The sequence below is a fragment of the Folsomia candida genome, unplaced genomic scaffold, assembly GCF_002217175.1.
Source record: "Folsomia candida strain VU population unplaced genomic scaffold, ASM221717v1 Fcan01_Sc042, whole genome shotgun sequence".
NCBI lineage: Eukaryota > Metazoa > Arthropoda > Collembola > Entomobryomorpha > Isotomidae > Folsomia > Folsomia candida.
Window position 1 is genome coordinate 475,272 of NW_019091234.1, and position 27,322 is coordinate 502,593.

Genomic DNA, 27,322 nt, shown 5'->3' on the forward strand with positions numbered 1-27,322 from the left:
CAAACACTGGGAGTCAATCTTGTGGTGAAAACATTTAATGTGTTTTTTCTCTCTTTTTTGCTAAAAATCCATTCACCCTCACCCGACGTGATCACTGATGGCAATTATATTCATACATCTTCTCACTTTTCGCACTCCTGCAAAAAAGACGAGATTAATTTCTGACGGGAAATGATAGTTAGGACTCGTCTACTAAAAATAAACGGGTTAACTCACTTCTAGAAAACTCAAATGCATGCACTGAAAAAAGAGGAGAAATGATTAATTATGAATTGCTGCGAATCTTAGTGAAAGTAAGTCGCGTACCATTCCGAGGGGCATGTACGTATTGCAGGAAGGATCCGCAGGGTCGATCATCGATGCTGGAATTATTTGAGGCCGTCAGTTGAGTCGATGGATTCTTACATAACTAAGATTTTGGTGCAAAACTTACTTTCTTCGGCTAAGCAGTTTTCCATCCGTTTGTTCAGATCGTCATGCACAGCCTTTGGCATGTTGTCCGTGATGAGTTTCATAATGTTCTCCTTGTGGGGCAGGCCTTTGTCATCGATCTGTGAAGAAATGAATCCAGAATAATTATTGCATCACTATAATTATTTGAAAGGTGGTCACTCACGATGCCCTTCTTCTCCATGACGCACTTTCCAAAACACTGTAACACACGTGGAGAAGTGTCATTAAAAATATTTGTACATATCGTTGCAATGGTGGTGAACAAATTGGTTGAAAATCTACTATACCGGCATTTTCTCTGCGGGAACATCATGGAATTCCTTGGCCCCTGCTTTACTAAGACAGTCTGTAACGTGCATCATGTGATCCTTCGGAGGAATAAGTTTGTTGAAGGATGCACTAATTTGTTCATGAATTATGTATTAACGCATTCTATGAAAAAAACCTTACCTCGGTTGCATCCAAATCAACACCTCTGCACTTCTCCACATCAAAGGTGGACTTGGCCTGAAAAAATTTCGAAAACTCGTGTTACATTAAACATCAAATTGTACTTGTATTTATGAGGTCGGATAAAATGTCTCAAACTTATTTTTCTGTGAGACCAATCTTGGCAAATAATCTTACCGGCAAGACGAGGGCGAGGAGGAGGAGGGCGAGAAGGGGGCAGACCCCGCTATGGCGCAATTGAAACTTCATGGTGGCTGGTGAAGAGGTAGCGAGAGAGAGATCACTTTCAAAAATCAGACGCTGTTTGGTTTCATCATCCCTTTTTATTGACTCGCCCAGACCTTTAAAATATTGACCTTGGTTCGTTCGTTAGGATAATGATGACACGCACGCGAAATTTTCAATTTTTTTTTCATTTCATCTCCGAGTAAAAAGCCAGTAGCTGGGGGAGAAGGTGTGATGATGATGATGGCACATGCAGTTAGTAATGAGTGGTTGGAGCTGGTGGAAACATGGAAGGGGCTCATCTCCGATTCCTGTAACCTCACCCATTAACATGGCATTTATGATCTCAATTAATGTGATTTACGCTGAATGATTGGTTGATCATCACACGAACGAGTCCATGTGTTGTTGCAACATTAAAATTCATGATATACACGGGCATAAACATTTTTGAGGATGACGGCTGTGCGGATGTAGGCACGTTGCGTATCCAGCCATCCATTGCCACAGGATGGGAGGAAGAGCATTAGAAATAAAAATGGGAATCATATCACTTTAATTTCGGGCTGTGCACTCTGAGCAGATTCAGCTCTGCCTGTGCTGGTGGTCCTGATGATGGGGGATTGTGGAGGTAATCATAATATTGGGAAATCGTTCCGTTTATTACGCTCCCGTAATGATGGTTCGTTCGATCGAGTTCGTTGGTGGCGAAATGAGAAGATGAGAAGACTAAAATAGTACGATGAGTCCCCTCAACCTTCACTAAATGTATTGATTGAGGGCCATAAATATCCTGATGCTTGCCCGCACCGCTCGTCCACCCACGACATTCATACATATACATTATACCCCGCGGAGGAATTGGTCAACCAACCAACCACCCACCCACCACTACCAGCAGCAGCAGCAGTCGACGAAGAAGAAGAAAGAGAGAAGTAAGAAATTCCAAGCGTCCCTTATTCGTCGTCCTGCTCGTCTGTTCATCTTCTTCCAGGAGAACAAGCATTCCCGACCTTTGTTTGCCGTTCACGGTGACTGGACACAGTCAAAGTCCTTTCCCTGTCCCACATTGGACTACTTCCGGTTCCAGAGCCATGCCACACCGGATGCAGGACACACGCGGGGACTTGGTTTTCTGGTCGTGGTGGCGACTTTTTCTACTCCTGCTGATCCTCCTGCTGCTGCTGCTGGTTGTGATGTGGAGGTTCGACTGACCCCAAAAAAATGCCTTGAACGAAACTCTGTGTTTGGTGGTTTGGTTTTTGGTTCGTTTGTTGTTATGCTAAATCCAATCAACCAACTTTCACCCACCCATTCGATTCTGCAGGCTGATGAATTTTCTGTTTTTCTTACTCATCGAGTCAACTCGACTCTCCGCTCTGGCCGCTGCCCTGCCGAATATCTTGTTATCTTTGCTGATGATTGAATTCGTTAACCATCCAGAGCACGGTGAGCACGACGCAATAATAATTTGGCCACCAACAGAAAGGCACGTGGATAATACCTAATTCATGATCATGACGCGCTTTCATTTCATACGTACCTATGTACGCAGCAGCATTTTGCATTTAACCAGTTTGATTAACCTTTAGTCCTATTTTTAGGAGTTTCCTTGCTGCACGTTGCCTGAACTAGCCTAGCTTATTTATGCCCGTGATAAATCAGCAAGTACGCAAGCAACACGAGTGCCGTTTTTTGGCCATAATAACACGTTTACAAACCACACGAATAATAAAATGGGCTGGCGTTCTGAAGGTGACAAAAATAAGCGGAGTAACGAATAATTAAGCAGTGCAATAAATAAAGGGTTTAGATAAATATGAACAGGGTTTAATTATAACGTTGCACGCACACATTTCCGCCCAATAAAATAGAGCCGAGTGACGTGGGTTCAATGCATACGTACGTATTTTGAGGGGCAAGTGAGGAGGAGATGAATATATTGGAATGGACTCGTGTGCAATATGTGCACCAGAAAAGAAGAGGTTGCCCGTTGGTTCTCGTGGGAAGGAAAATTGTGGATTTTTTCGGATGATGTTGATGTTGGGTTTATATATGGAGTTGGAGAGAAAGCTATAATGCAAATGCGGTGAGTGAGTGAGTGGGAGAAAGCAGCGAGAGAGATTTGCATCCCAGTTTACAACAGAACCAATAAATTACTCGCGGAGAGATTTATGAGACGTAACAGTAGTTGCACTGGCCCATTGAGAACGTTTCCAGTAATCGCGTTATGGTTGGTGGTTGACGTGCCCACACTTGTTACAAAAGCCTCCTTGTTTCTCTTCCAGAAGGTGAAGTGGTACAAGGATGTGATGATTCTGGACGAGTCTGGCCGACTTCTCATGGAAACACGCGGCTCGAGACACTGTAATAAAGACAATCTTTATGGACTAAAGAAATCAAATTTAAAGCCTTTCTCTTACCTTTCCTCCCCACGCAGCACTCATCATCAGGAACGTCCAGCCCTCCGACTTTGGCAACTACTCCTGCGAGGCGGACAACAAGTTGGGACGGTCACGGAAGCACATTGAGCTCTCAGGTGAAGACAGATAAGTGGTTTTTGGGACGATTTTAGCAGTTGATGTGGGAATATTCAATTTACAATTTACAATATTTCTTCCATGCTCAGGGCGTCCTAACCGGGCTGTGTTTCGAAGCGACCCAATCGGGAGGATGCGAGATGCGTTCAATGTGACATGGTCCGTGGAAAGCTACTCTGTGGTGGAAGAGTTTCGCCTCTCGTACCGCAAGAAACATGTACGTATAACATTTGTACGGCAAATTAAATGCCATTGCTTAGCTTGATGCTTTCACTTGTGGACACTTTAGGCAAACGAGACCCACGACCAACCCGGGCAATGGCACGACGTAGTGATCCCTTCAAGCGAGGGGAGTTACTACGACCAGCGAACAACTTTGACGCGAGGACTTTCACCAGCCTCCAAGACGCACTGGAAGTCGTATCACATCCGAAACCTGGAGGCTGGCGTCATGTACGAGGCGAAAGTGGTCGCGAAGAACAAGTACGGATGGTGAGTAACAAGTAAAATTAATTCTTGGTGGTGCATATTACTGACATGAAATGTTGTGTGATTAAGGGCTCAGCAAAGCGACCTGTTCCAGTTCAATACCAGAACTTCAGGTAGGTCATCACTACTCAATCTTCCTGTGTGCACACTGAAACCTTTCAGCCCAATCCCGTCCCTCACTTTTTAATCTCTCGTCGACATATTTACCTACTACTAAAAAGCCTCACTTGCATACACTGACAGCCATAATTACTCTGTGCTTTCCACCCTTTCTTCGCAGTTTTATGAGTAAATTTTAAATTTGTTTCGTTTCATTGACAGATCATTACCCGTACGAATCTTCTCCTCAGCACGATGTTATAGCAGGTCAGTAAATGAAACAAATGACACATTCGTGCTGTGCACCCACAGTAGTTGACCATATCACAAGACTTAGCATTGAGGAGTCACAATATTTTGAGATTGTACGTATCACTAATTGTTCATGTCTCGTTTCAGGGTCTCTGCCCACCGAGGTATGGTTTACCATATTTATAATAAATTAATACGTTAATAATGTTCCATTGGAACTTCCCACCGAAAACGTTAACTTAATTAAAATTTTAGGTTACAAAGTATGTAGTGTGTGTATTCTAGAGTTTTTTTTTTTTGCTTCTGCAGGTGCGTGATATGAGGATAACGTCGCCGACATCTTTCGCCGTCTCAGTCCATTCTTCTGTGGCGTCAGTTGTGATAAGTCTGCTGCTGCCAGTGAGTCTTGTTCTGTTTGCGAGCAGAGCAGCTACGACGTAGACTTGAAGGAATAAGAAATGTATGTAAATCTATAAGACCAGCAGAGCTTCAAGACTTTTCACATCACAAATGAACTTTTACTTACTTATAATAATTAAGACGAAGACTTCTACGATCAACTTTCATGGCGGTGTGCGTGCGTGCGTGCCAGGATGTGTGAGGGGTGAGCCCTCTCTGCATCAGTGTGTGAGCGTGGATGGGTTTACCAGTAATACTTGTTCTATGACTAATTAGCTTTACTTTAACTCTACTGTGAGAGGATAAGAGAGGATAAATACCTAACCGGCATTACTCATGTCATGTCAGAAAAACGTCCCCACTGCAATGGTGAAGCAAATACTCGCTTATTTTGATGTATGACTAAAAGAATATTGCATCCATCGTAGAAATGTAGTGACGTAATTTTAGTCGAAACAGTTGTTACTCAATGAATTTAGTCATTAGCTTACCTGCCCTTGAAAAAGGTGGGTGTGTGCGTATGCATGGAAGGGCTCTGTTAATAGGCAGCGAGTTAAGTAGCTTATAAGAAGCAGCGATGAGTCACTAATTTACTTGTACAAATTGTAAAGGATTAAATAGCTTTGGATATCGTGAGTAGAGTGAAAGTGAGTGAAAGAGAGTGTTTCCGTTGGATTTGTATAATTGTGCAGCTACATAAGAATAATTTGTGTCTCTTCTAGGCAGAGGTGCACATTTAGTCCATGGTCTAAACGGTAGCAATGTAAAGTGTATTTTATGATGACAGCTACCACCAAAGATTTTCTATGTCGCAAATAGTTTTGTTTGTTTGGTGCATTGCTTCAAGTTTCATATACAAAAAGTCATTGCTATAAAAGTAATGATTTATTCTGTCACAAAAATATTTCGTTGTTGGCGAAGAAAATAATACTTATTTTTGTAAGTCTCATCCTCCATATTTATGTTTCAAACGTTGTACGTGTCCTCCTCTGATAATGACAGCAACCGACACCAACGTTGCGCTGTCACTCATCCACTCGCCCTGCGTGGGTGGACATACGTAAATGCACAAATAACCTTCCCATTTTTGATGAAACCTTAAAATTGCGACGCTTTTATAAATAACCACTCTAGAGGAGGTCACGTATTTATTAAGAAATTTTTGGCGACGTGCACACTAACTGAATACTGTTGAACTGGTGTAAATAAGAGGTGAATAGTTGTGACACATCGAACGCATGGTTTCTCCTATAAAAATGTAGCATTACTAATTAGCACGTAAATAAATAATATATTGTATTCTCTCAGAATAACTTATTTGATGGCAATACAAACAATGAGAATGAATGTCCATAAGCACACGCGTTGCACGTACGAATGAAAAGTTCTCATGGAGAGTGCATATTATTTTGAGTGTAAAAGGTGAATTCGAGTGGTAATAAAATATGAATAAAATGCTAATAATATTACTGGATGTGTACATAAGTGTGTGGGTGGACGCTATTGTAATGATGATGATAAGCTAGTTACTTGGAGAAATGATAAGATATTGAGGATGAGAATACAAAAAGATTGTGTTAATGTATACGACTACGTATAGGAAGTAAGGGGCAGAGTTATCGTCGTACCTATGTATTTAGGTCTACTTGAGTACATGGATAACTAATCTACAACTGGGCAATATTTACGAAGAACATACTGATTAAGTGAACGTCAATCTGTTTTGTTTCTAATAAAAAGTATGACATAAGAAAATATTATTAAATCTGTACGAGAGGGAGAAATGATATTGAAATCCACTTCACCAAGATACCGATGCTACAAATCAAATCACGACGCTACATATATTATTCCAGTGTTTGTAAAGCTTAGCGATACGGTTATTATTTTTTAGAAAAGGAAATGCTGCTTATTTATTGTTCTATTTATGTATGTATCACTATGAATAGTTCTTTAGCAGTAGGAGATGAGATGGTAAAGATTTTCTATTTAAACGGCTTTGGATCAGTCTGCAGAGTTACATCTCAGTTCCACTACTCGCTTGATTTTTTATGATTTTGCACTTCTTCAGTTTCAGTGAGTAGTTTTGTGTATAAATAGTTTGTATGTAATAAAAATAAATAGTGTACACAACATACAAATAGAATGAGTATACAAAACTTGTTGATTTGTAAAATTATGAATCAATTTAATAAACAAACGGTTATCAAAATACTTTGTGCACATTGTTCTTTAATCGAGTTAATCAAAGCGTACTATCACATAATCGCTAACCTACCTCGTGACAGCGAGCAGCAAGAAATAATCAAAATGAATAAATATATCGATTTTGGATAGAAATAGAGTGTGTTAATATTTTGTAGCAGTCTGATTGGTGATAAATGGTTCCATTTCTTGTGGAAGCTGTGGAATGAATTTAGTGATATGACGATGCACACTATACGGCGTATGCGATGAATTATGAGCTATGCATAATAATAACCTATTGTTGAAATTAATTGGGTTATGACTTCTTTTTGCGAGTTCCACGAGGAGATAATCCTGCCAAGCTGGGAACATTGGTAACTTTCAAACTACTAGTTTTAGAATTAGGAACTAAAAAGGGACGATTTTTTCCAACCCGGTTCGAACGAAAATGTAGTCGTTGTACAATGTCCATTATTGGCTTATCGGGGAACAGGGTTTTAAGAATCCCTTCAAACAGGACCAGTGTAAAGCGTCGGTTTAGAATCCGATTTTGCAGCATGTCGAATACGCACACTAACCCGCGACGAGTCGTCTCACTCCCGATAAGACGTTTCAGATCATCTAACAAGGGAATTAGTTCATATTTCAGTAAGCATGCATGTCAAGTAAAGAAAGGATTATCCATTGTTTTGCTAGATGTACCTGAAATGCATGCAAATAATGAAGTTTTTGCTGCAATTCGCGTCCTCATTTTAATTTCTTGTTCGCGAGGCTGCCTTCCCGATATTTGTTGCCCATCTGGCCAAAGGGCTCGTCTGGAATATTCAGTAAGTTTAACATCATGGTGAACCAAATCAAGTGAAATTGGAGTATATTTTTGTGTCATCACTTACTGAAGATTTCTAAGATATCCGGAAACCTTCACAGGACTGTGGAGTGAAATATTAAGAAACTTATTAATCATTTATTCAAAACTAAATTCGCAATTTAGAAACCTACTGCACACTTCATTTGACACAAGTCAGGTCCTTTTCAAATTTTGTCAGATGACCCAACTCCTAACATTGAAATGCATATATAATTCCGGCGTAAAAATCAACGGTGCAGGTAAACCTTTTCTCGGTACAAGTTGCCACACGCCTGAGATAATGTTATTAATCCTCGTTATTTTCACCATTCATCCATGGAACCTTTCAGGCTTTGTTCTGATAACCCACTCGAGCGTAAATATACCGCTACATTGGTACACATGGACCCTATGAGAGGACCCTGCAGGAATTGTGCCAAATTTCAGCTACTATTTTGGTACAGAGTGTTCAACCCGTCTATATGATCTCAACGGTCAACCACTGGACCACTTGACTCATGTTCCAACTTAACTCAAGCCTAACTTTTTTGCCCAATAGATATATATGCAAGATTTTGAACTCAATCTGTTCAGCCGTTTTGGCTCTATCGTGTCCTGGACAAACAGACGGACGGGAATAGCGGTTCAGCAAGTCCTGGCTCGGGCCAGAAATTAAGAAAAAGAGAAAACCTCACCTCGTTAAAAAAGCTACATGGTCAATAATTCTTCTGTTTATCGTGTCACCGTACATAGCCTACAAGCAGATAGAAGAAAATATATTAATTAATTGAATTAATACTTCATTGATGTTTGTCTCACTTTTAAGATTTCACGGCAAAATGCTACAATTCTACGTCGGAGCCATTGATTTCTTTCTTTCAGATCAAAGACTTCGTCCATTAGGAGCAAACTAATTCTTAATGGAATGTTGTCATCCACCTTGAGAAATAGGGCACATGCGACATAAGACACAATCATTTACATTATTATTTCATTCGTGCATAGAGTTGCTTGTTCTTCAAACCTCGACATCGATTGAAGCTCCAACTTTTATAGCTTCCGCAAACTGTTCTGGTTCTGCGGTTTTTGGGTAAAACAATTTTGTAAAGCCATCCAGCGTGTTTATGAAGGAGTCGGGCGCACTTTTCACAGCACTCGTCATCGATCGAACTGATTGTTTGAGTGGGTTGACAAGAGTTTCTATTTTATCACTCAATAGCTTCTTTTTGACCACATAAATTCCGGGTTCTAAGAAATGAAGCAACGCATCCCGTAATGACTCTCCGTAGCACTGAAAGGAGTCACAGCACACAACTTTAAGGTAATTGCTGTTAATACTGACAGACTGACAGTATAATTAAAAGTTTTGTTGTATCGAACCAACCTGCTCTGCCGTCATGTCCATAATCGTTTCCAAAAACTTGTTCAGAGAGCTCATCCGTTTTTCCAAAAATATGCGGTCTGTGCTTCTGAATGTGTGTTTACTTGGAAAATCGATCTTACTCAGTCGCATCCACTTTGACTTGATCCATTGATGGAAATCCTGACGGATTATTATTGTTTATGGTTATTACGAAGGATAATTATCCAAATAATCCAGTAAATGTATAATCTCTTAGTATGCACTTACGTAAAAATCTGAATATCTTCGATAAATGTGCCATCTGCGTTCTCTCCCATCCCACATTTCAACTCGTAACACTTGGATGGCATACACACCAAATTGTTTTCCTTTTTCAGTTGTAAGGCCAGCTTCAATTATTTCCGCTTTCAGTTTGTACTTCCGTTCGAGGTAACCACGCTCCCATAATAAAACATCGTCCAAAGTAAGTCCATCTTCCTGCTGCTTTCTGACTTTTAGGCACTTTTGAACAAAAAAACATAGCAGCTTGTCAGAAAGTTAAAGAGAAATCGAACTAGCAATAACTAATAAAAAATCGTGGTGTTACCTCCAGACAGGTTTGATATTCGTCTCCAGTCGCGCTGTAAATATAGTTCAAATCGTAAATATATTGTAAACTGTAGATTTTGTCGGGCTACACATTTTTATTACGCAATTCTCTCAGCATCGGTGTTAAACTCAAAGTCTTCGAATGAATTCAAATCGTCATCCTCGTCGTCGGAAGTGCTGGTTACGGAATCCGTGCGTAAAAGATCCAAATCCAGGAGGCATTTAATATAAAGTTTGCTTTTCAGGAATGATTGATAATATTTCTCGTTCGACTCCATCGTTTCTATTAGACATTCGTAAATGTCGTCGAAAAGACCAGGATTCACAGAACTAGTTTGCATCAGAATGTAGAAACGCTTCATTACACTTTCCGGGAGTCGGACTCTATGTTTCGCCTAGTGTTGAGCGAGATAATGTTAATGTACTCCTCCTAATTGTTTTAGTCAAATATATAGTCAGGGAAAATCGGAAAGTTACATTTTCAGGGATGAACTCATTAAACACATTGGTAGCTGCAGTTTTAAGGCATTCCATCATCGCCTCATTGTTCTCCGCTTGATCCTTTCCACTCTGCTTTTCGGCATCAGCAAATTGTTGATCAGCCAAACTTTTCCAAGCTAAAGACGAAAGGAAATTAACAAAGTCCATCCACGGCCATTACTACGTAAAATTCCAGTCTACCAAATTTGCTGGACAGGCTTACCAGATAGATTAAAGTACATGAGGAGATAATTTGTTCCGCCAACTCCATTCATATAATCCAAGAAATATGAGACGGCCACGCTGTTATTTAAAACTTGACTTAGGGACAGACTATGGAGTTTGATGCCCGGAGTGAGGAAGTAATTTTGCCATCCTTCCCCCTCATCAGTCCAATCAGCTCCAGGTCCTCCTCCACCCTCCTTCAAAATGCTGAGACGACTATCCACACACTTGCGAATCACATTGACATATTTTAGCTGAGACTTGAGAGAACTTTGATCATCTGCATTGGTGCACCGGTCCAGGGAAGATTTCTACATCGGTGATGGAAACAAATGAAATTAACAATAGTTATAATTTGATGTAGTTTTTTATCATGACAAAGAAAACGTACAAGTTCGCCGTGGAATTCCATAAAATAGTCTTGAACGGCAGAAACTTCCTCCATGTTGTCACTAGTTCTTATCACAGACAAAAATGTGTCACTAGATGCTGGGAATCCTTGACACTGTAAAAATGTAGAAACATGTGTAAATGAGAAGTTTGTTTTGCCCAAAGATGAGAAGGTAGAGAAGATTTCAGAAAATAACTTCGAGGTATTTACCAGCCAAATGATGTACTGGTTGACAAAGTCAGGCTCAGAAAAGAGGTTGAGAACTGGGTAGATAACGTAATTAACGAGAAGATCCTGTGCCAAAGTTCCTACAGGGTTACATCCATACGTTTCAGAGGGAAGAAGCAAGTAGAGAATCGAATCTGCTATCCCTTGCAAATAGTCTGCACGCCACAAGCAAAATATTTTTTTAACAAAACCAAAAATTAAGGTCACTTGATAAAGGACTACGAAACGAACCATTCAAATGGGAGTCATCAATGCAGGCCATGTCCCTACAAAAACTTTTTTCCATACTGGCTTCCAAGTCGAAAAACACGGAAAGCAAGTCACACTGCGGGTTCTCCTTGACCTTGGCTAGTGCTGTGCGATAGAGGCGCAAATGGGAGGCCCCATCGTCAACTAATTGCGTCGTCAGGAAAGGGATCCAGTCCACCTCTTTCGTTCTATAAAGAGAGCATGCACAAAACTGTCAAAACATTCACATAAAATTTCCGTAGAATTATTGACATGCAGAAACACATACCTGGTTGAAAGATTGACTAAGGCTTCTTGGATAGCTGCCCTTAGTTCATGAATAAATTCGTCATCATCCGACACATAGTTATACCATGAATGAACATAGTCGCGAATTATGTAGTCAATCATTTCGTGAATTATTTCGTCGATGATGGCAGAACCAGAGATTCGCATGTCCAACTTCCCCCGAGGAGATTTGACTCGTGATGGGTCAGCAGCTGCAGTGTTAACTTCGTATTCCACCCACGCAGGACCACTCCTTCCATCCCCTGTGGAAGAAAGTTCGTCCTCACCAGCACCATGATTACTGACTTGCGCAAGATACAGGCGACAGGTTGCCCTATACAGAATCAATATTATTGATTAATTATTTGGACAGCATGTGTAAACTATAACCATAAAACCTACCCCAAAATGAAGCAAATGTTGGCGAGGATAATTCCCAAAAGTAGAGTGCCCAGTCCCGTCATGACCAGGAGGAGGGGAACCAATGCAGCAAGGAAGGTCACACGGCCAGCATACCAACGCCCCGTCTCCTCCTCTCTCAGCCACGCCAACAACACCATCTCGCCACTTTTAATTAAATCGGTATATTTATGACTATTATGGTCTGACGATCGGTGTTTGTTGGTTCTCTATCCTATCAGGACAGGGCTTGAGGTTGGAGGGACCAGTAGGTTCAAGATAACAACCCTCGTCAGCAGCAACCGAACCATTTCGACAAGCCACACCCCTCACCCAGATTTTCCTGCCGTCTAATCCTCAACCTCATTAATAACAACGGATCGGAAATTCCTTTCGATGCAGCTGGTACAAAAATGGGATAAATTTTATCAAGCCCGCGTAGCAATATGCCCCATGGATTCGATGCCACAATTTATCCATGTATTTTAATCGAATCATCATGAGTAATTACTTAATAATAGTTGAGTGTTAAAATTTGTACTTGTAGCAGCCATAAAAACTAACGGGGATCCTTAGTCCCGTTTACGAAGGCTGCCTGCTGCACTTAAAAAGTAAGTTTTGGCATCCAATTTCCGGCCATGAGTTTCATGCACTTTTATTTCATTTGCACGGCTTTATGGACAACCATTTTATGGATTTTATGGAGAGATCAACAGTAAATCTAACTGATGTTCCTCCATAAAATAAGAATTTCACAGTACTCACATACTGCATAATGCAGTTATAGGAGATGGTCATGGTTGCACCGATCATTTAATTTTTATGGGGTTTTTGCGATTAGTTCGATGCATTAGTTTGTCTGGCAAGTGATGGGTTTCAGATGTGGCATGATGCTCAAAATGGTGATGAGATGTTACATAACTTTTGTATGAAATGCTTAACCAGCGGACTTATGAATAACATAAACACATGTCTGTACATCCGAATTATGCATTAAAAATGATGATGATGATATTGTTCCAATTCATAGAGGAGAGCTTAATCGTCCCATTCACCCTGCCGCATCGATCTTCACAATCCATGGGTTATCTGTTCATGGCTACATTATTATGCGAACCAGTGCTAATTTTATAGGTTTATAAGTAAGTAGGAAGATGATTGTGGGATGGCATTTAAAACAATCACACACGATACGAAATGGGAATACTAATCTTATTTGGTATGTGGACCATGCTTTGTTTTATGCGGAGAGAGGCTGCCGACCCCGACAGATCACACGCTGATTGACCCAGACATGACGAGATCCGTCCACTTATGACCAGTACTGACTGGCTGGCTGAATAATAGGAAGTAATTCAATTTGTCTCATTCTTCTATTCTGACGTAGCTAAATCCACTTAAGAATTTACTACGTACATGCTGACGTCGCGTCATCCCATCAATCTGGGTTATATCTTGTTGGTCAACAATGTTTTGTTTTTATGGGCATGTTTTATTGTGATCTCGTCTCGTCTCGTCGCACAAAGTGACAGCCATGCCCAACATCGACATCGGCATCGACAGCAAGCATTCGTGTCGAACCAATTCTAAAAGTCACTCATAACAATAATTCGAATTAATTCAGTGTGCAAACAAAACAGAAGAAAGTTGAAAAACAGATTACGAAGGAGCGGACGAGTGACTGATGATGAGCAGAGGCAGCAGAGATTGATTGTAAGGCAAGGACAGCCAACGACGACGACGACCACGTCGTCTCAACTTCCAACGCAGATCATGATGAGACCATGAGACAATTTTTACAGCATTGCTTTTGCCAATTATAAAAAAAACTTGTATCTCGATTCGTGGTATAAACAAGATAAAGTACGTGCGAAGAAGAAGGCGCCATGCATAATGGACTTGGCTGAGTGGTAATTAGTAATTTTTAAAATCATTTTGACCATTTGGCTCTTGTCCAGCTAAATAAAGATCTTTGATAACGGAAACTCGATTAATGACGCTACGACACAATCGCAGGACAACGAGGAGGAGGTCAATTATTTGACATTTGAAACTTGCGAATTGCACTCGTATTTTAGTTCACACAACTTTTGGGAGCAGATTAAATTGTCTGGGAATGATTTCATGGGTAAAACTATATTTCCATCATTGTCAACAAATTTTGAGACAGAAAACAATTAGATATTCCACGAAAATAAATGTCTCTCCGACTGCTACACGGCTTTAGCTGCTGTTCTGAAAGTATTATGACCGTCACAGAATATGCAATGTTGAATTCTAATGGGTCACCTCACCTACTGCCAACATTAGCAAGTTTATTCGCCCATCAACGTCAATCCTGAATTTTGATCTGTCGAACCAGGAATTTATGAATTTTAATGGTCGTCTGTCGTAAAAATTTGAATTCGTATTGCGACATGGATGATCAAATAATAGTATTTAGAGCCACCACAACATCGCCGCTGCTTCTCTTCTTCTTGGGAAATAAGGGCAAGGGCAAAATCTGGTGCGGCGTGTCGAGTACGTGATCGTCGTCGCAAGTGGTGAGTGATCCACACCACAAACACGACAGCAGATGCAAAAATAATCAGCGTAGGAAAAATAATGTCTACTAACAACGTAATCCATCAGCAATTGTCTCCAAATATTGTCCCGTAACCAGTTCTTTTTTATCGGTATTTTAAATAAATCATAATTTCGTTCCTCGAACGGCTGATGTTGTCTCGTAAAAAAATTAGCATTGGAGATGAGCCATCTTATCTGTGGAAGGGTCAGTCGTCTCTTCTTCTCTTCGTATTGGCACACGTAACATGCGACACGACAATGCTTCGTGATATGGTGTGGGTTGGGCTGTCCAAAGTCCAGAATTTTTTGGAAATTGGAACTGCGTTAGCATTAATTCCCTTTGTCTAGAAAAGCAAAGAACGAATCCAACAATACGAAATGCGACATAATACAAGAAAAGGAGCTCTCTTGACGGGAATGGAATATGTCACCGTCGTTGTCGTCCTGATGTGTGACAATCGAGGGTAACAAAACAACGGAGGAGATTGATATGTAACACTTCGTCATGTCAGATCAAGACAAGAAATGCTTCATCATCATCAACAACGCGTTACATGATTTCATACCACATGCACACATACATAAGCAGAAACAACATTTCAGCAACATTACTAAACTATGTGGATTCGTCAGAAAAATTATAGGTAAACATGTTCAAGGAAGTTTCCTACTGTTGTCTAATTTACATTTGAAAATAAACCGTCGCAAACGCGCATACGGAAGTAGCTTCAGACGTACTTCACCCCAAACGGTCCCACCACAACTCGGGAACACTTAATTTCACTCTATTTCACCTATAGATTAATTTTTTGTAAAAATCTCATTTTGCCCCGACCACACCCCCTGGCGACGAGGGGGTGTGGAACAACTCGGGAACACTTAATTTCACTCTATTTCATCTATAGATTAATTTTTTATAAAAATCTCATTTTGCCCCAACCACACCCCTGGCGCCTAGGGGGTGTGGCACAACTCCGGAACACATAATTTTACTCTATTTCACCTATAGATTAAATTGCACTAAAAATCTCATTTTGCCCCAACCACACCCCCTGGCGCCGAGGGGGTGTGGCACAACTCCGGAACACATAATTTTACTCTATTTCACCTATAGATTAAATTGCACTAAAAATCTCATTTTGCCCCGACCACACCCCCTGTCGCCAAAGGGGGTGTGGTCCGGTTGCCCCCAAAAGTTGATAGGATCCTCCCCCTGGGGTCCTATGTATGATGGCGAAAACCGATTTCGATTATCTCGATCCGTTCTCCTGATATCCTGCTGACAGACAGACAGACAGACAGACAGACAGACAGACAGACAGACAAAGTCTTCACATAAAGTAGCTGAAGCTACTTAATAACAAAATTGATGCATAATAAATGGAAATTTTGAATTTGAGGAAAAATCGAAATATGTGTCGATTAAATGTCGGAAAGTTAGCATACATTTCAATAAGCTATTTATAATTATGTCACATTTTACAAGGATTTAGTTCCTAATCGTTGTGCCATCTGAAAATATATCAAATCTTGAGTTTGATTATGGTTGCAAATTTATGACTGATTGTAGAATCTGAATATTGCGATATATTTCTGCACACATGGACGATACGGCAGAGGTGACATTTTCATCTGAGATTTTGCAATTCTTGTTATGCCTATTTGTTGTCAAATTTGGGATAAAAGATCACCTCATGCATGACACAAGTAAGGACAGGGGTCATATCTTTTATATTATCGGGAATCGGAAATCTGTATCTATCTCTGCAGCTGCTGGATTTAAGGTTAGAGAACACAAAATATATCATCGTCATGATTGATGCATGTCAAGTTGTAGTGCATTTTGGTACAGATTTTAATTCCTGATTTGTTTGACTCCTGATGGTAAACAAATCTGAGCACAATTATTGTGGAAACAATCCGGAAAGATTCCACGCCCCTACATTTTCTATGATGACGACGATGATGAGGATTGTCTGGTAGTATTTTTGCCACCTGCACATCACGCATGGAAAATTGTTGCACGTCTCATCACCAGAATACAAATGACGGCTTAAGTATGGGCCGTGGAAGATGAGTGATGTATGCACACAGCAATTTAAAATCTGCCAGTACCTCAACCCTTGTAAATTAGTTACGTAAAGATGATGGCTGTTTTCGTCTGGGGGAAAATTCAGACAAAACAAGATCATTTCATTAGACATGATGGCTTCGGGAAAGTTGAGACGGTTTGCAATCTGTGCACATAACGTGGGCCATCTATACATGTGATGTAACATGAACTGTATAATTGGCAACTAAATATACATTTATATATTTTGTGCATGCGAAATAATTGCAATCTGTCCTCAAAACCGTCGCCAAAGTCGGACAGATTTCCAAGGACCGATTAAAAGAGAAGCCACAGAAGAAGAAGAAGGAGCTGCTTCGCTTTTATTTCTGGTGATTCCAGACGAGATAATTGTGAGACGAAATAATTTGAAGCGAGACGAAATCTCAGTATGAGCAGGCAGGTTCGCAACAACCATCATGACATTTCAGCATTTCTGACATGACAGCTGCTCCAGTTTTGACGAGGAAAAAAATAAAATAAAAAACAACAAATAAATCACCATTGCAAAAGTCAAGTGAGTGAGTCGTCAAATGCATATCATCCTCGGCACGTTAACAATAGCTTGTTCGCTGGCTTATCATCGTCGTCCCACACGTACATTTGCATATGCAGACGTAGAGAATCTCCATCTATATGTAAATACGTGTGCCATTACGTGCACAGAAAGGGCACGAACAGCACTTATTGGCCAGAACTGCACTTTTGACAATTTCTGATGGCATGCAGAAATTATAAAACGAAAGGTTGAGATCGATCTTGGAGCTGCTTATGTACAGATTTCTCTCGCCTTGGTGTCATGTTCCTGCTGATGAAGAAGTTTTTTCCAGCAAATGCTTAATTATGCCCAATTCCTAAATACCATATGAAGTCTGAACAGAAGGGAATTGTTTCATGGTTGGTGGCCCTGATAAGTTGTGGCAAGTATCATAAACATGTGCACTTTAAAGCTGCTTAACTGCCACGTTCTCACATTTTGTCATATGTCGAGAGACGACCATATCATCAGGAATGGGAAGCCGGCTTCTCGGAAGTTGGTTATTCCTCTTTTTTGCAGTTATTCGCATTCTGCCCAATTAATTATGTTTTGCAACCCATTAAATTCGCAGAGAGTGCAAAGGTCATCATATTTACCATCGCTTCTTTCATCCCATCCGTCTCCACATCGCTCATCTTTTCCCATTAATCAATACAATAATGATTCTCGTGTGTGATGAGCATAACGATTATGATTGATCCCATTTTTCAGTCTTGTTTTTACCACTACTCTTCTTTATTTGCATAATAAAATGATTTATTTTCGCACTTTGTGTAAAACACTTTCCCAAATTTCACACGAATTGGCTGCTGTCCTTGTTTCCTTCTGGTGAACAAATGGGGCGCTGAACCAAACAACATTTTTGACACTTCTTCACAAATAAGAAGTGACAAGGACTCATATTTATCTTTGGCTACCTTTTCAAAACAATTTTGCAATATTCCTGAAAATATAACTGCCTCAATTTTAGTAAACGTCACAATTCTATGCAAAATGTACTACAGATCATCATGAGCGTACGTATACGTGCCCTGGTTATTGACAGTCTGAATTTAGTGTGAAATTAAAAATTTAAAATAAATCAGAAGCTGCATTTGACATAAAAATTCAGACGAATATATAAATATTGGAAGTAGGAAAATTGGAAAGGAGTAAAAATACGGAATCGGCAAGGCAAAAAAAACAGCCGAAATTTGCAAGTCAATCCAGTATCAACAATCAATCTCATATTTCTCACGTTGTTATTGCAGGTAAGGTAGACAGATAAATGCAAATGCACTGGTTGTAGGTACCTATACGCAGGTAAGTAGGTGCACCTACGTCGTTTCTTCGTATGGACGTAGATAAGCCGGGCGGGTGTATTATCGACCCCTTGGGTTCAAGGATCGTCCTGTCACTCGGCAGGGCCCCCACTCGAGTCGCATTGTTCTTATTAGTGGCCCTTGACATTGTAGGAGAAGAGGAGGGGCGGCATATTTTGTGTGCATTACTTCCAGGCGAATAAATAAGTGGTGGAATAGGATTCGAATTCCTCGAAGGAAGAGTTGGGTCTGAGGATGAGACTGGTGGTGAGACGACGCCTGGTCGTAGTAAGCAAGTAGTAAGTGGACGTGGTGGTGGATTTGGGTGCGAGGGTATATAGCCTCGCCTTCTCCACCTTTCCTGAGACAGTTCTCTCCTCTGCACTGAACCAACAAGAAGTCTTTTCTCATCTTCACCTCATATTTATCTGCACATTTTTGTCTCAACACCTCTCAAGTCACACGAGACACGATACTTGTCACACAAACAGAGCACTTTTCACGCAACAATGAAGTTCACAGTCGCCGACTCGTCTGGGTCCCTTGGCGTGGTGGCAGCCCTTGTGTTTTTGGTGGGGCTCGCGACGGCCGCCCCAGCCACGAACGACATCATCCCCGAAGGAAGCCCAGCCTACAACGATCTCCTCCAGCAACAGAGAACCTGGTGAGTGAGAACTTTGAGATTTTCCCACTTTCCCCCAGTCGCCACTACTCCTCACTTGCTGTATAATTACACGTAATACTTTCACTCCTGGCTCAGTGACTGGGTGGAGAAAGGTATTTTCGGTGGTGGTATCTTTTCTCTATCTTTTGTCTCTTCTTCCCTGAATGGTGGGGCAGGTCCAGCAACGGGAGCGTGTTGCCCGGTGGTGGGGGTACTCTTGCTGGGACCCTTGGTGGTGGTGGTGGTCAAAATGAGACGGCTTGCTCTCCGCTCAACCCTTGCGACGACGCTGCCAGGTAAATCACTATTGCATGTTGGGTTCCTATTTTCCGATCCGATCGCTTTTTCTAAAATAACAAGCGCTCTGTTTTTGTTATGTCTCTCCGTCCGTCTACAGAGCTCTAATTTGAGAATGTTTAGTCTGCTTTGGGGTCATAGCCTTCCTCCCCGCAGTTTCCCCGCATCAGAAACATTTACAGGTTCACCTCTCTACTACGACGCTCCATCGTGACTTTCATCTCATCTCATCTTCCTTGGCAGGTCATAAATAGGGAATGAGCCAGAAATAAGTTGGACTGACCACTTTTTTTAGCGCACATCACTCGCGTTGACCTATGCCAACAAACAAGGCGAGAGGAGAGCACTTTATTTACTTTACCAGCAGCCCAGCCACTTGGGGTTAGGTAATAGGCTGCATAATAAATAATATTGCGAAACAGAGCGATGAGATCATCTTTCATTCATGGCGGAGAAAAATGTGGATTAAATATCGGATCCAACCCAGAGAGTCATTAGCTTATTATGTTTTGGGGAGAAAGGGCAGATCATCACGCAGCCATCGGGAGATAAGCACTTGTACACAACATTGCTGGCCGGGCCAAAGGTCACGTACGTATCCAAGCTATGAATGAAATGTACATTTGCTGCTTGGATGTGTACATCATTCTGCGACGGCAATAATATTATCGGACCGCGCCTCATCCGGTTCATCGTGTCAATTATTTGTTGATTTGAGGTATTTTATGATGGTTTTTTGGTGCTTTGAGGGTAAATAGCGAAACAGGACTTGGAGAATAAGTGCCCACTCGAATAATGTTTAGGGCCTGGCAGTCCTCACTGCTTGTAATTGGAGTAGTGTGTGGCAGGTTGCGTTTGGTGGTAGGAGCAGAAAGTATGGGACCATGGTTTGCATACCAATTGGAAATTGATACTTTGGGAGGAATGTATGGCTTGTGATTGGACGCTGAGAAGTCTGTAACTGCTGAAATGGCTCAATTTCCTCGTGATGAGCTCATCTCCAGTTTTAGTCGGTGGCCTATCACTGGACTTCTTGGCTGGGTCGTTGCACGTGTCCATGCGGCCGTGTAAAATGTACCATTCATTCGTGAGACTACAAAAGAAATGGGCCAGCAACAAGTATCATTTTCCACTTTTTGTCTCAACTCCTCCACTGCTGAATGAGAGCTGAGTAGGCAATTGAGATTTTGATTTGAGCATAATTATCCTCCAAACAGTAGATGAACACTAAATCACGTCCTCGGATGTACATACTGCCAGAAAAGTCTCATTCCAACTGCAGAAGTACATATGTAATGTTCCACACATGCTGTGGCACCCAAGAGCCGTTCAGGTGGCTGTCCGATGCAGAGTTATGACTGCCAATTATCCGAGATTTGTACTGTTTGTGTTGTTTGGGTGCCTCCGAAAGCCATAAAATTACCAGAGTAGTAATCATCAGTCCTCGGTTGCATCATCCCATCATCGCACCACCCCTGCGAACCCCATCATCTCGTCATAATTTCATCTCGCCCAAAAAAAATGCTCCGCTCAGCAGCAGCATTCCTCTCTCAGAAGCCATGTCTCTCTTCTTCTCACCACTTGTATTGCATCGTATTATGAAAACGTTTGCAAATTTGGAGTGGATGGTCGGATGGGTTTCCTTGAACTCACACACGGGACTCTGCCTCCGTCCACGTTATGGGAGCAGTGGTGGTCAGGGTCAGTCAGTCACCGAAGACGACCACGTAGATAGACCAGAGTGCTTGACAAGTGGAAAAGGCGACGAGGATGATGTGCGCATTTCCCACAACAGATTGAGAGATGATATTGTTTAGAGGAGACGCGTTCAAGGAATTCCATGAAATGGAGTAACAAGAAGAGTTTGAGGTACTATCCTCCACTACCAAATGCACACCGCATTGCAGCCAGACATATGTACTTCATTTCGTACAGGGTGTGTGTGCTGCATGAGGTGGTGGCAGTTGGCCAATTATGTGTTATGGTTAGTTTGGGTGACGCAACAAGAACTGCTGGGGGTCAACGGTATCCATGTCCCTCACTGTCGATGGCTATATCTGTGCATCGATCCTTTCTACCTGCCCGGACCGAGTTTCTCCCTCTCTTTTCAAGTCTCGAGTTGATGAATGGGAGTCGGTCTGGGATGACAAAGGGGAAGCTCAACAAAAGGAATGCAGTTCAGGAATGCAGACAGCGACCCTTCGAGAGAAGGGCACATCATCAGCCTGCACTTCATACCCTGTGAGAGGGCAGGCACATTGTGGCGTTCCTTACTTTCCGAGGGGATTGAATGGGTATGGAATTTTGGAGGGAGAGACGCATACTACTTCTACTACGCCTTTACTACCTCTGGGTCTCATCAATGAGTCTGGTCGGCTGGCTGGCTGGGCATCTTTTTCTTCTCTTCTTATGCATGCAGTACTTCTTCCAATCCTCAAAAAACTGGTTCTGATCTTCTCTCTCCGCTCAGTCCTCTCTCGAATCTCAATGGAATTCAACACATCATTTTTTACCCATGCCGATGCGATGGTTTTTTTACTGGCTTTTCCCTTTTACTGCATGAATGGCTTTGGTGTAGCAAGTTTCGTGGTTGGTTGGCTTATGGATCGGATGATGATGATGGGGCTGCGTGGGCGAGTGCGTAACAATGATCGGCGTGAGTGAACTGAACAATACTCACGGAAAGCATGGCACTTATCGTCGTCGTCGTGGTCGCATGAGGGGATTGTGTACGCGAGACAGGGCTGAATCAGCATCTGGCTGTTATTTTGATTCGTCTGGGTGGCTGGGAGAATGGGTGGGTGTGGCTGCAACCGGTTTCCTCTTCCTTCGTCATGTCTCGCCACTATAAATATCGCATAATTAACGACGACATCGCATTAAATCTTATCGCCAACTTAACCAAGTTTGTACAATGTATCGCGTCTTTGAATGTCACGTCCCATCCCGACAACGTCGTCTCTCTCGCTCGATTAGCATGGCTTCATACTCTCCACAACTCGGCTCACTGGTGTCTACTTCACCGTCTCGATTTGAACCTTATGCTTACGACAACAACTTTTTGAACTTGCGTATAACAAACTAATCAGCGTCAAAGCGTGATGGCAGACTTATTCATGACACCTCTTTTTTTCACCACAGGGACAAACAACTCCGTCTGCAGAGCATTCAAGACTACGTTCTCAGCACGTTGGGTCGTGGCAAAGCGCCCACAATACCGGTAATAATGATTGCACTTCAGACACTAAATGCAGATCGAGACGGAATATTTATGTAATAATTGGGATTACTTAACATGGTTGCAGGCGGGGAGTCCACTGCTTGGAGGGCAACAGCAACAACCCCAGGCACCACAGGCCACCTCGTTTTCTGGAGAGATCAAAACCTTCTACGCATCTTGTGACGTTCCTTCCCGAGTGGACGACGGCGTGTGGACGGATCCCGCCTACTTCCACCTCTTCTTCAAGTTCCCTGGTCGAAACGGAACGCTGAACAATGGATCCGATCCTCTTCCCAGGAAACCTTTCACCACAATCTCCGCCAAGCTAAAAATTTTCAAGCTGGGAGAAAGCGCTCGTCTGGGTCGCAGTTCGGAGGAGGAGTCGAATGAGACGACGAGACTGGACCAAGCCGTAGTGACGACGAGACCAGTTTCCGTGACCAGCTTGCTCCCTGGTGGTGAGGCTGCTCCCCTGGTGGAGGAGAAGATCAGGGTCTCCGTCTACTGGTACAAGGCCCCCGTGACCAAGACACATTGTGAGTCCATACTCATAGTACAATCACAGAATATGAAATTGCTGGAAATATTTGACTAACGTTTTGTCACAATGATTATTTTCAGACAAAAAGAAGCTGTTGGACACGAGAATGATTTCCGTGAAGGGGTCGAAATGGGTCGAGTTTGACATCATCAATGCAGCCGTGCCCTGGTTGGAGAGGAACGACAAGAACTACGGGATCGTGGTGGAGGTTGAGAATGAAGACAACGATCCTCTCAACCCTGCCGATTACTTTGCCAATTTGGCCTGTCCCACCCGTAAGTCCCCCCGCGAATCGCAGTAGCTGCAACAATGTTCCACTCTCAATAGTAGTAAAAATTAATTACTAATTTGTATCTTTCCTAATTTAGGAAACAACTCCAACTCGTCCCAAATGTTTCGACTGGCTCCGTCCCCACAGATCGAAGTGTGCATTCTGAACACGCCTCATACGCAGAGGGAAATTGACACGACCGAGTCCCCCGTGCCGTATCCGCTCCAGATGAGCCAGTCCTTCAGCCTCCTCTCCAGGTAATTTACATATCCGAATTCTACAAACCAGATGAATTTACGCGTTACTTGAAACTGCTCTCCATCACATTCCATACCAATTCTTAATATTTTCTCTCGAATTCCAGAATGGCCAAGGCTCATGAACAGCGAGCTGCAAATCAGAATACCAACAACAACGGGTCCGAATGGCAGAACGATGACCTTCCGCCGACCACTCGTCTCACAGCCACGCCTCGAACGCCGGTCAGGAATACGCACAAACATCGACATGGTCACGGAGCCTCCAAAAATAAGAAGCACCAACGCACCCACGGTGCCGACACCGCTTCAGCTTCCTCGTCTCCACCCACGGCGAGCACAACTGGAGGATTCCAGCTGGACGAGGACCACCCCCTGCGAAGGATTCTGGCCACGGTGGCAACGAACGTGCACTCGAGGGAGGCGGCGAGCAGGAGGCATCACCACGTCCCTCTGGTGGGAGACCACTCCTCGTCTGAGGACTCCTCGGAGGGTGACGAAGACAGGGACATAATCATTCAGAAGATTTATATTCGCGGGGGCAGGGATTCCGAGCAGCAGCAGGACAGATAGGGTTGACATTGCATCCAGCAGTTTTTTGCCAGTTACTTATTTGCCAGTAGTGTGTAGATGAAGATATAAATATTCGACATGGATGCGTCAACGCCACCTCTCACAAGAAATGAATCTCTGTTGCCAAATACCATTATTTACTTTGTACAGCAAACGTGAGTAGCCATTTAGATTAGATTTTAAGGATTTTCTATGTACTGCTTAGTGTTAAAAAATATGTAGTTAGAAATTTTCAACGGGTAGAAAATGTGGGGCAATTCTTGTCCACATTTTAATATGTATGTACATGCCACCCACGACGCATGTTGTGCACAATATCAAGTTACACCCACAGTTTTACATTTACAAAGAAGAGGCCTCTTGTGCTACTGGACTTACCCACAGATGTACAAATAATACTTCAAAATGTACTTAACTATAGTTTACAAGGTCCCTTGTTTCAGCTTTTACAGATTTTTTGCTTCGTTTCTATTTAGTTTATCGAGTATTTTATTACAACGCGAGCACAACTGCTTGTTTGACACGGGTATCTTAAATATATTACTTAATGCGTAGCCTTAATTAATTATTTAACAACTAACTCGACGGCCCCATTCCCCTCCAGACGCTATGAACCAGTACGACTATGACTTAGCTGTTGTGGAGTCCAAATTACACCATTTTTGACAACCACTACCCACCTAACGCTGACCAAATGCCTTTAAAATGGAAACGTGTATCAATTGGCTGTTTCAATTTTGCACCAGATTTTTATCAAATATCAGATTGATCTTCACGACGAGAGTATTACTAGTTGTAAGTTTATAACCTAAGTTCCTGAACATCTGCACACACACACAACATTTATTATTATTATTATTATTATTGTGTATTACGCGTTAATAACTTAATCACACATTCCCAACTTACTTGTGGGTGACATAAATAATATGAGCATTAAATACATATTTACATATTTAAGGGGAATAAATAAAGCCCGTTTTATGCTAAAGTTCATTCATGCGTCGGAGAACCAGTTCATTTATTAAGTTAATTCATCATGTTGTTGCATTAACTGGGATTCATTGATAGTCATAAATGGCTCATTTATTCAGTTCTGGATGGCCATTTAATTTATTGGGATTGGTCGATAAGCCTAAGTGTCGAGTGCAAATAAATGTCCCTGGACTTTGTGGACTACAGTCATACTTATCTGACTGCTTCTTGACGAGATGTGCATTGGCAGAAATAATGTCCACACTCGTGAAATGTGACATCCAGATAAGAGCTACTCGGCGGACTCGCTCCTCTTGGATGCTGCGTGGTCACAGTCCACCTAAATGTACCATGGTCTTTTATATGGATGTATGTGCAATGCAAATGTATGTGTCACCCAGAGTTGGTTGACGTGTATGGCTAATTGAGATTTGTCCATCTGTGTGATCTTGATCTCGTCTCGGCACACAGTTCCCACAAAGTCCTTGAGCAAGTTGGTCCGAAATCGGTTCGAGAAGAAAACAGAAATGGCAAACATTCCCGGAAAGTATGACTTTGTCTCCACGGACAAGTACGAGGATTTCCTTAAGGCTTGCGGTGAGTGTTTCTTGCGAAATTGTGCATGGCTAACAATCATACAGTTAGTTGAAGTAATGGAGGATTAATTTTGCATTGTTTGACTTGTATGTTTAGGAGTGGGTGTGGTAAATCGCACCATCGCCTCCAAAATCAAGAACCAGTTGGAGTACGTTGACAACGGGAATGGGAGCTGGACCCAAAAAACCTTCTCCACCTTCAAGAACTTCCAGATTGATTTCAAACTTGGGGAGAAATTCGTCGAGGAGACGGCAGACGGCAGGAAATGCGATGTAAATAGATTGACGGATGGGTATTTATTTATGTAACGGGTGAAATATTGACGTTTCTGTCCACCACGCAGGCCGTGATCACATTGGAAGGGAACAAGTTTGTCCACAAGCAGTCTCTGGATGGGGAGGGGGCCGTGGTGACCCGTGAGTTCAAGCCCAACGGGGAGTTGGTCTGCACCTTCGAGTGCAAAGATGTCACGGCCGTGCGTGTCTACAAGAAAGTGTAAACCTCGTCGATTGGCAATAATAAACCTGTGACTTGTTTTTCGTTGATAAGCAAAAATACACGTGTGTACATAATTCGGCACCGTATTTATACGAGAGAATGAGTTGTATGAATATTTATTGGCTTGTTAAACTGCATACTTTTACAGATAGTGACGCATGCTAATCTCGGTGTTTTAAGATTAGTTGCTTTCGCCTTTCTCCAGTTCGCAGCGAAACGTAGAACTATTATAAACGTGTCGGTTGGGTTGACACATTGCAAATCTGTCGCTTTAGCAAAAGTACAGACTCTGCGTGAGATTTTGTGCAAATGCACCAATATTGACATATGTTTTTCCAGTAAAACTATTAAATATTGACATACCATGAGCCAGCTAAATTTCTCTCGAATTCGCAAAAATATTGGTTATGCGGATCTTGCAAATACTTGATTACACTTGTGTTTCTCAAACCGACACCCTTCGCATTTTCCTATATACAATTTATGTTGCTCCTTATTTTAATTAAGTCTTCCATGAAAAATCTACAAGAAAACGGTAACAAGATAGTGACGTATTTTTTGACAATTGTCCATGAGATGAAAATTTTAACGGATGTACAAAATCCAAATTATCGGTACAAATGGAAATTATCGAGACTTGTTGGATTGCATGATTTGTAAAATTATATTTTATGGCTACCACTCGTATACAATTAACTAAATGGTCTCCCATTAATTTTCAGAATTACGTTAATGACGGTTAATGTCACATTTCCTCCCAATTGTCAATTGTCCCAATCAAGTA

General features: G+C 41.9%; 5 protein-coding genes and 1 long non-coding RNA gene across 8 annotated transcripts in view; 3 read left to right on the top strand and 3 right to left on the bottom strand.

Annotated features, from left to right (window-relative positions):
- Window positions 1–6,702, top strand: part of LOC110861456 (limbic system-associated membrane protein) — a 103,175-nt gene extending 96,473 nt beyond the window's left edge. For both annotated transcript variants that reach the window (XM_022110567.2, XM_035844753.1), the window contains 8 exons: window positions 3,417–3,495; window positions 3,569–3,667; window positions 3,758–3,885; window positions 3,958–4,160; window positions 4,227–4,270; window positions 4,479–4,523; window positions 4,656–4,672; window positions 4,818–6,702. In XM_022110567.2, coding sequence (XP_021966259.2) covers window positions 3,417–3,495; window positions 3,569–3,667; window positions 3,758–3,885; window positions 3,958–4,160; window positions 4,227–4,270; window positions 4,479–4,523; window positions 4,656–4,672; window positions 4,818–4,949 — 747 coding nt within the window. In that variant the 3' untranslated portion in view covers window positions 4,950–6,702. The remainder of the gene's footprint in view (window positions 1–3,416; window positions 3,496–3,568; window positions 3,668–3,757; window positions 3,886–3,957; window positions 4,161–4,226; window positions 4,271–4,478; window positions 4,524–4,655; window positions 4,673–4,817) is intronic.
- Window positions 14–1,235, bottom strand: LOC110861457. Its single transcript, XM_022110568.2, has 8 exons — window positions 1,081–1,235; window positions 904–960; window positions 741–821; window positions 617–652; window positions 434–551; window positions 307–362; window positions 217–240; window positions 14–137 (listed from the first exon to the last, which is right to left on the bottom strand). Exons 1-8 carry the CDS (start codon window positions 1,150–1,152, stop codon window positions 123–125), a joined length of 459 nt encoding a protein of 152 aa, XP_021966260.1. The 5' UTR covers window positions 1,153–1,235; the 3' UTR covers window positions 14–122.
- Window positions 6,703–7,119: 417 nt separating the features above from the next.
- Window positions 7,120–12,711, bottom strand: LOC110861455 (sorting nexin-13). The gene is made up of 17 exons (XM_022110566.2): window positions 12,135–12,711; window positions 11,734–12,066; window positions 11,448–11,653; window positions 11,199–11,371; window positions 10,989–11,102; window positions 10,596–10,908; window positions 10,370–10,509; window positions 9,995–10,287; window positions 9,891–9,924; window positions 9,572–9,805; window positions 9,326–9,484; window positions 8,966–9,232; window positions 8,761–8,880; window positions 8,637–8,695; window positions 7,988–8,023; window positions 7,797–7,909; window positions 7,120–7,715 (listed from the first exon to the last, which is right to left on the bottom strand). The coding sequence occupies exons 1-17, from the start codon at window positions 12,290–12,292 to the stop codon at window positions 7,411–7,413; spliced, it is 3,057 nt and encodes a 1,018-aa protein (XP_021966258.1). The 5' UTR covers window positions 12,293–12,711; the 3' UTR covers window positions 7,120–7,410.
- A 6,189-nt stretch (window positions 12,712–18,900) lies between these two features.
- Window positions 18,901–25,464, top strand: LOC110861537. 2 transcript variants are annotated; one of them, XM_022110668.2, is made up of 7 exons: window positions 18,901–19,309; window positions 19,486–19,605; window positions 22,748–22,826; window positions 22,912–23,362; window positions 23,448–23,642; window positions 23,736–23,895; window positions 24,003–25,464. In XM_022110668.2, exons 1-7 carry the CDS (start codon window positions 19,155–19,157, stop codon window positions 24,466–24,468), a joined length of 1,626 nt encoding a protein of 541 aa, XP_021966360.1. In that variant the 5' UTR covers window positions 18,901–19,154; the 3' UTR covers window positions 24,469–25,464. The 2 variants fall into 2 exon arrangements, with proteins under 2 accessions (XP_021966360.1, XP_021966361.1); XM_022110669.2 differs by lacking the exon at window positions 19,486–19,605 and having other exon boundaries at window positions 18,903–19,309.
- Window positions 25,282–25,974, bottom strand: LOC118433116. The gene is made up of 2 exons (XR_004833189.1): window positions 25,841–25,974; window positions 25,282–25,783 (listed from the first exon to the last, which is right to left on the bottom strand). It is a non-coding gene; the product is annotated as an uncharacterized LOC118433116 (long non-coding RNA).
- On the top strand, window positions 25,863–26,597 carry LOC110861511 (fatty acid-binding protein, heart). Its single transcript, XM_022110637.2, has 3 exons — window positions 25,863–26,040; window positions 26,137–26,312; window positions 26,384–26,597. Exons 1-3 carry the CDS (start codon window positions 25,971–25,973, stop codon window positions 26,537–26,539), a joined length of 402 nt encoding a protein of 133 aa, XP_021966329.1. The 5' UTR covers window positions 25,863–25,970; the 3' UTR covers window positions 26,540–26,597.
- The last annotated feature ends 725 nt before the right edge of the window (window positions 26,598–27,322 follow it).

What these genes read in the sequence shown, in the direction of transcription:
- LOC110861457 (XM_022110568.2), bottom strand. Translation starts at nt 1,152, where the DNA reads ATGAAGTTTCAATTGCGCCATAGCGGGGTCTGCCCCCTTCTCGCCCTC. An exon ending in TCCTCGCCCTCGTCTTGCCG is followed by an intron (nt 961 to 1,080) that starts GTAAGATTATTT and finishes AAATTTTTTCAG; the next exon opens with GCCAAGTCCACCTTTGATGT. An exon ending in TTCCCGCAGAGAAAATGCCG is followed by an intron (nt 653 to 740) that starts GTATAGTAGATT and finishes CGTGTGTTACAG; the next exon opens with TGTTTTGGAAAGTGCGTCAT.
- LOC110861455 (XM_022110566.2), bottom strand. Translation starts at nt 12,292, where the DNA reads ATGGTGTTGTTGGCGTGGCTGAGAGAGGAGGAGACGGGGCGTTGGTAT. An exon ending in ATGAGTTCATCCCTGAAAAT is followed by an intron (nt 10,288 to 10,369) that starts GTAACTTTCCGA and finishes GCTCAACACTAG; the next exon opens with GCGAAACATAGAGTCCGACT. An exon ending in TTTGCCGTGAAATCTTAAAA is followed by an intron (nt 8,696 to 8,760) that starts GTGAGACAAACA and finishes ATCTGCTTGTAG; the next exon opens with GCTATGTACGGTGACACGAT.
- LOC110861537 (XM_022110668.2), top strand. Translation starts at nt 19,155, where the DNA reads ATGAAGTTCACAGTCGCCGACTCGTCTGGGTCCCTTGGCGTGGTGGCA. An exon ending in CTCCAGCAACAGAGAACCTG is followed by an intron (nt 19,310 to 19,485) that starts GTGAGTGAGAAC and finishes ATGGTGGGGCAG; the next exon opens with GTCCAGCAACGGGAGCGTGT. An exon ending in CCTTGCGACGACGCTGCCAG is followed by an intron (nt 19,606 to 22,747) that starts GTAAATCACTAT and finishes TTTTCACCACAG; the next exon opens with GGACAAACAACTCCGTCTGC.
- LOC110861511 (XM_022110637.2), top strand. Translation starts at nt 25,971, where the DNA reads ATGGCAAACATTCCCGGAAAGTATGACTTTGTCTCCACGGACAAGTAC. An exon ending in GGATTTCCTTAAGGCTTGCG is followed by an intron (nt 26,041 to 26,136) that starts GTGAGTGTTTCT and finishes TTGTATGTTTAG; the next exon opens with GAGTGGGTGTGGTAAATCGC. An exon ending in CAGACGGCAGGAAATGCGAT is followed by an intron (nt 26,313 to 26,383) that starts GTAAATAGATTG and finishes TCCACCACGCAG; the next exon opens with GCCGTGATCACATTGGAAGG.